We start from the raw sequence: 1,685 nt of genomic DNA on the forward strand, positions 1-1,685 counted from the left end.
AAGAGGGTTAGAGTGAGTGATGTGTCTGTACGTGTGGGGTTTGTCCTCGTTAAAGAGACATACGTGTCTTTGTATGTCTCAAGGACCGGTTGCTTGCTTGTCTGTCATTACCATTCTTTTTCTTATAGGTGGGTACGTAGGCTACCTGTGGGTAGAGCACCACAGCCTCGAGATCAGCATATTGCGGCGGTGTTCCCTGCTCGAACAGAGACAGGGACATGTCGTGAGAATTGTCAAGAAGTTCTTTCTGAGTTTCTGTTCATCATGGGAGGCCGCACGGGGTAAGTCTCTCTTTTCTTCGTACCTTCCATTTGCCTGTTATGGTAACTCTTCCAGTGCATGCTGCTGTTCGGAATGAAAGACGAACATAGCATACATATATATGTATATATATATATATGGGGGGTCGTCATTCCTTTCCAGCTGAAGGAGCAGATTCTCTGTTTCTACATTCCCTTCGTCTTCCGATTGCTCATCCGAGGCTGAAAGACTTCGCATAGGGAGGGTCTCGTGTCAAAGCTGTGTGAATTCCCCACACATATGTGTGGAAGAGTTGTCTGTGTGCTCTTATTAGCTAGCTACAAACGCTTAACTGCCGAAAAGCGGTACTCTCTTTCTGAGAGTACCAGCGTCCAGGATGCGCTGTATGCGATCTATATTGTCGGACACTATTCTTCACTTCTTACGGGGCCGGTGGCGTCTTTTTTCTTCTGCAAAACATGGGTAGACGCATAGCTAGTTATCTTTCTATCCGTCTGTCCGTGTTTTTTCCGGTGAAATCTACTAGTTAGTATACGCCGAAGACTTTCATGTACGCCGTCTCGTTTGCGCGTGTTTTTGTTCCACCAGGTGCCCTGAATTCTATCAGGCTGCGAACGACATGTGGTCTCTTCATTTAGCATCAGACACATGGTCTCAAGTCCAGCTGGAAGGCAGTCGTATACGACCTCCTCCTAGATTTGGATGTGCGGCAGTATGGTCTGATGATATCTTGTTAACTCTCTTCGGAGGTGAAACAACCGCGTCAAATACGATGAATACAAATTCGTCGGGCGCTATAGGGTCGTCCACAGGGCATGCAATCAATGGTCAAACAACATCGTCAGCTGGGGGAGGTCGAGAAGGTGGGAGAAGCCGAGATCCGGCTTATCGTCGGTTGCTATTAGATGATATGTGGCATTTCAAGATCGTGGATGTAATCACGAATCATCATACAAAGGGTGCACATGTCGTAGGTGAATGGATTCAAGAGAAGTTTGAAGGGACTATCGCTCCAAGGTCTCATTACGCAGCGATCTTCATTACTCAAAGGTATCAAGAACCGGTAAGAGGACGGACAGCGGATCTGTACACCTCTTTGAAAAACAAACGACGGAAGCATATGCATGGGTACAAGCTATAGCGGATAAAAGAAAGACTTCTCTCTTCTCTCAGGTCGATGCTATCCGCTGTTTTTCGGCTAGTCCTTGGGGTCTCGTTGAAAACAACCGCGGTAGTACATATAGTGGCGCTTGCACTGTAAGCATGAGTGTGTAAGGCACATATAGTGTATCTACGTGATTGCTTCAGTGCAGAGAGAGAGGAGACTTCAGACAGGGGAATGCAACGGCTTCCCGCTGGTGACAATGAAGGAAGGTGGTGCAGCTGCAGATGATTAGACAAGGAGGGTAGGCAGGGTTGGGGGG

General features: G+C 47.5%; 1 protein-coding gene across 1 annotated transcript; it reads left to right on the forward strand.

Moving 5' to 3' along the window:
• Positions 1 to 129: 129 nt before the first annotated feature.
• CSUI_011582 (corepressor complex crc230) lies at positions 130 to 1,309 on the forward strand (the record flags this gene model as incomplete). Its single annotated transcript, XM_068071680.1, has 2 exons — positions 130 to 281; positions 850 to 1,309. Coding segments are annotated over exons 1-2 (477 nt in total), but the record flags the coding sequence as incomplete, so codon positions are not given.
• Between the last annotated feature and the right edge of the window lie 376 nt (positions 1,310 to 1,685).

This window comes from Cystoisospora suis (genome assembly GCF_002600585.1).
Source record: "Cystoisospora suis strain Wien I chromosome Unknown contig_14503, whole genome shotgun sequence".
NCBI lineage: Eukaryota > Apicomplexa > Conoidasida > Eucoccidiorida > Sarcocystidae > Cystoisospora > Cystoisospora suis.